Here is a 4,566-nt window from a genome sequence, read left to right on the forward strand (position 1 = left end):
CTAATGCCACTATATCTTTTCTCAGATGAGGAGACCACATCTCTACGTAGTATTCGAGATGTGGGCATACCATTGATTTATTGAAGAGCAATAACATCTTCTCCTTCTTATTCTCTATCCCCTTTTTAATGATTCCTAACATCCTGTTTGCACTTGTACAGTCTTTTGACTCTCGTCTCTGTTGTGCGTTTCAGGTTTACCTCCATCCCAGAAAGATGATTTCATCCAGCCTGTGCTATCCAGAATGCGGGGTGGCCCGGCCCTGGCCGGTCACTGGTGCCGCCAACCAGCCATGCGTTAGGCAGTGCCCTGACTCCGAAGTGGTGATCAGACCCTCACCGGTTGTGGTGAGCCTTCCAGGACCAATTCTCAGCAATTTCCCTCAACACAGTGCAGTGGGAGCTGCAGGAGCACCTGTGGTCGGACCCGGTTACGGAGGCTCATTCGGTTGGGGGGGCTATGGAGGCCTTTACGGAGGATCGTACGGTTTAGGCGGCTATGGTGGTTACGGAGGATTGTACGGTTTAGGCGGATATGGTGGTTACGGCAGCCGTTATGGTTATGGGGGATTAGGCTGTTATGGGGGACTAGGTGGTTACCTGGGTGGTTATGGTTACGGGGGACTAGGTGGTTCTGGGGTATCTTGCCATAGGTACCTCAGTGGAAGCTGTGGGCCATGCTAATGCCAGCAGCAACATCCGTGGAAGAAGGAAGGAATTGAACAGCAAGATACAGATTCACCCCTGATCTCTTGGGCATGGCTTTCAGAAGCGCTGGGCAAACAGGGCTCCAGCTGAACTCAGTGGGAGCTGTGTGTGCTCAGCACCTTGGGCTGACAGCCGTGCTGCATTTTTCATCTTACGCTTTAGGACTCTTTCTGCCAAGGCTTTCTCACTCATGTGAGGTCCTATATGTTTTATCCTTTGCATCACTACATACCTCTACTGACTTGCTTTGACCTTTGCTGCGGCAGACGTCTGATGGAGAAGCTGCGTAGTCTCTGTTTCTCCTTGGCTTTGTCTCCTTTCCCACCGACCGTGGTAAAGCAATACACTTAAAAGGGTTTCAAAGGGGACTTGTTTGTCAACCTCTGCAGCTGCACCAACACAAAGAGAACATTGGGTCTGAACTACATCCCACTGAGACCTGTGATCGGTCGCGGATCTCCTTGAAACACTTGATATAAATGCTTTCTGCTCTGTAATATTTCTTCCTGTAACTGTGTACTGCCGATTTCATTTGCATTAAAAATTCTGCTGCATCATAATATCAGTCTTTTGGTTCTCTTTGTTCCTCCCAGCATGTTTAAAAATCGCGCCGGAGGAAATTCATCCTTGTGCAGAAGGCAGCACAAGATACTTCTCAAGCTGCACCTTTTCTAAGCAATGGAGTGAGAGGAACCATTGAAGTGTTCATAGCGTTATGAGGGCTGTCTGTACAATGGTGGAGTTCCTCCTTGCATTCCCTGTTTTAGCAAAGAGTCTTTTCCTGCAGAGACCAGACACATGTGGGGTCAGCGTGCGCAGAGCCAGAGGTGCTGTCTGTTTTGTCTGTGGTGTCAGTTGTAGTATTCGATGGATGGGGCTCTCTCATGCTCAGCTTCCCTGTTCCCATCTGGCCAGGCCACAGGGAGCCAGGGACTCCACTGGCAGCCGGGTGCGTTCCCAACCCACCTTCTCCAGGGTGGGCTCGCTCTGAACTGAAGGGGTGCAGTAGCTAGGGAGAGAGAGACGGGATTTTCAAAAGGAAACCAAAAAAATTGTTCAGAGAGACTTTGAATTCTAATCCACAGCTTGAGGGCACCTAATCCCAGGAAAAATGTACTATGAAAATAATACAGCTCTGTGCAGCCACACAATTTGAAGGAGACTTTAATCAAAGTCCTTTGATTTCAAGAAGCCTCTGATCATAGAGCATAGTATCACTATTAGGTCTGGTTTATGTGGAGGTGAACAAGCCCATTGAGGGGAAGTTTACACAGGAAGCAAGTGGGACAGTCAGCAATAAAACCAGTCACGGTGTTTACTCACCCCATGCTCACCACTGCTCCTGATCTGCATGGGACAGTTCCCATTCAAGGCTCCCAAATATTCGACTGCTGCGTCAGTGAAATCAGGAGAATGATTGCAGGAATGTAGCTGGCCCAGAAAGTTTTCAGAGGAAAGACAGCTGCAGGGTGTAATGTGCTCCTCACCCCATGTGCAATTAGAATCATAGAGTCATAGAATAAGATGCTTGGAAGAGACCTCAGGAGCTCATCTAGTTAGGAACAAACAAATCATCAAAAACACAGAGGAAAAAAATTCCATGAATAGGAGGAGTTGTCAAAGTTTGGTTTGTAACTAATTGGGCCTTCAGGAACAAAGGGCCTCTCAAGTCCTCCAGCAGCCTAAAAAACTCTCTAAAAAAAGCATCAGAGGGGTAGCCGTGTTAGTCTGGATCTGTAAAAGGGAACAGAGAGTCCTGGGGCACTTTAAAGACTAAGTGAGGTATTGGAGCATAAGTTTTCGTGGGTGAATCCTTACACGTCAGATGCCTCTGACAAAGTGGATATTCACCCATGAAAGCTTGTGCTCCAAGATATCAGTTAGCCTTTAAGGTGCCACAGGACTCTGTTACTGTGTATAAAGAAATGGTTACTCACCTTTGTAACTCTTGTTCTCTAGAGGTGTTCCTCATATCCATTCCAATTAGGAGTGTTCGCGCCGTGTGCAAGATCATGGGAAGATTTTTACCCTAGCAGGACTCGGTGGGTCGGCTGAGGCGCCCCCTGGAGTGGCGCCCTTATGGCACCGGATAGATGCCCCTGTCAACCCGGTGCCCGCTCAGTTCCTTCTTGCCGGCCAGTCCGACAAAGAGGAAGGAGGGCGGGTTTGGAATGGATATGAGCAACACACCTCGAAGAACAACCGTTACAAAAGTGAGTAACCATCTTTTCTTCTTCAAGTGCTTGCTCATAGCGTTTTCAAATAGGTGACTCCCAAGCCTTGCCTAGGCAGTGGGGTCGGAGAAAGATATCGTGGAGCGCAGGACCACTGAACCAAATACAGCATAATCCCTGGACTGCTGCGCTATCGCATAGTGGAAAGGGAAGATATGGACTAAAGACCAAGTTGCCACCCTACAGATCTCCTATATAGGCACATGAGCCAGGAAAGTGCAGGACAAGGCTTGAGGCCAAGTTGAATGGGCAGTAACGTGCATAGTTGGGGCGCCAGTCAAGTCATAGCGTGCCCAGATGCATGAGGTAATCCAGGACGAGATAAGCTGCGTGAAGCCTGGGAGGCCCTTCATCCTGTCTGCCACCACCACAAATAGCTGGGTTGCCTTTCTGAAAGGTTTAGTTCGCTCGATGTAAAAGGCGAGGGCCCTGCGAACATCTGGGGAGTGCAGCTGTTGTTCCCGTTGAGAAGCGTGCGGCTTCGGATAGAAGACCGGAGGGAAGATGTCTTGACATGGAAGGCAGACACCATGTTAGGAAGGAAGGCGGGGTGTGGTTGCAGCTGTACCTTGTCCTTATGAAACACCGTATACGGCGGGTCTGAAGTGAGGGCTCGAAGCTCAACACAGGTCTTGCCGAGGTAATAGTAACAAGGAAAGCTATTTTCCAGGAAAGGTAGAGAAGCGAGCAGGTGGTCATTGGCTTGAATGCAGCACCCGTGAGTCTGGATAGGACCAGATTGAGGTCCCACGTAGGGACCGGATGCTGAACGTGCGGTTACAGATGTTCTAATCCCTTGAGGAACCTGCGGACCATAGGATTGGAGAAGACCGAGCACCCATTTTCGCCTGGGTGGAAGGCCAAAATCGTTGCTAGGTGTACTCTGATGGATGAAACTGCTAGACTCTGCTATTGCAAGGACAAGAGATAGTCTAAGATGGTAGGTACTGACGCCTCCAGAGGGGCAGTATTGCTCAGAGTGCACCAGCAGGAGAAGCGCTTCCATTTGGCCAGATACGTGGTCCTAGTAGAGGGCTTTCTGCTACCCCAGAGAACATGCTGCTCTGAGCGGGAGCAACGGAGCTCAGACTGAGTTAGCCATGCAGCATCCATGCTGTGAGATGGAGGGATTGTAGGTCTGGATGACACAGTTGGCCGTGCTCCTGGGTGATCAGGTCCTGCCACAGCAGAAGAGGAATTGGTGTGGTCACCGACAGGTTGAGGAGTGTGGTGTACCAATGCTGCCTGGGCCACGCCGGGGCAATTAGTATCAAGCTAGTTCCTCTTTTTTGGGGCCCTGACCACATCTTTCTGCCTCAGCATGCCCTTTATACAAAAAAACAAATTTAGCAGAAGTTAAAACTTTTGCTCCTAGCTAAAGGCTTTTAGGCCTACTTTTACTCTATTCTCAGCAAAAAGCCTGGGGCCTTGGGTAAAGTAGGGTCGGGGGAGGGGGAGTTTCCCTATCAGCCTCTAGAGAAATCCATGACCCTGCCCACACCTTGAATACTGCATGCAGATGTAGTTGCCCCATCTCAAAAAAGCAGTAAGGGTATGGAACAGCTTTCCTATGAGGAGATATTAATAAGACTGGTCTTTTCACCTTGGAAGAAAGACGACGAAGA

General features: G+C 49.4%; 1 protein-coding gene across 1 annotated transcript; it reads left to right on the top strand.

Moving 5' to 3' along the window:
• Positions 1-200: 200 nt before the first annotated feature.
• LOC127032952 (claw keratin-like) lies at positions 201-810 on the top strand. Its single transcript, XM_050920625.1, has one exon. The coding sequence runs from the start codon at positions 216-218 to the stop codon at positions 681-683; it is 468 nt and encodes a 155-aa protein (XP_050776582.1). The 5' UTR covers positions 201-215; the 3' UTR covers positions 684-810.
• Positions 811-4,566: the final 3,756 nt, after the last annotated feature.

This window comes from Gopherus flavomarginatus, chromosome 1 (assembly GCF_025201925.1).
Source record: "Gopherus flavomarginatus isolate rGopFla2 chromosome 1, rGopFla2.mat.asm, whole genome shotgun sequence".
In the NCBI taxonomy this organism is placed as follows: domain Eukaryota; kingdom Metazoa; phylum Chordata; order Testudines; family Testudinidae; genus Gopherus; species Gopherus flavomarginatus.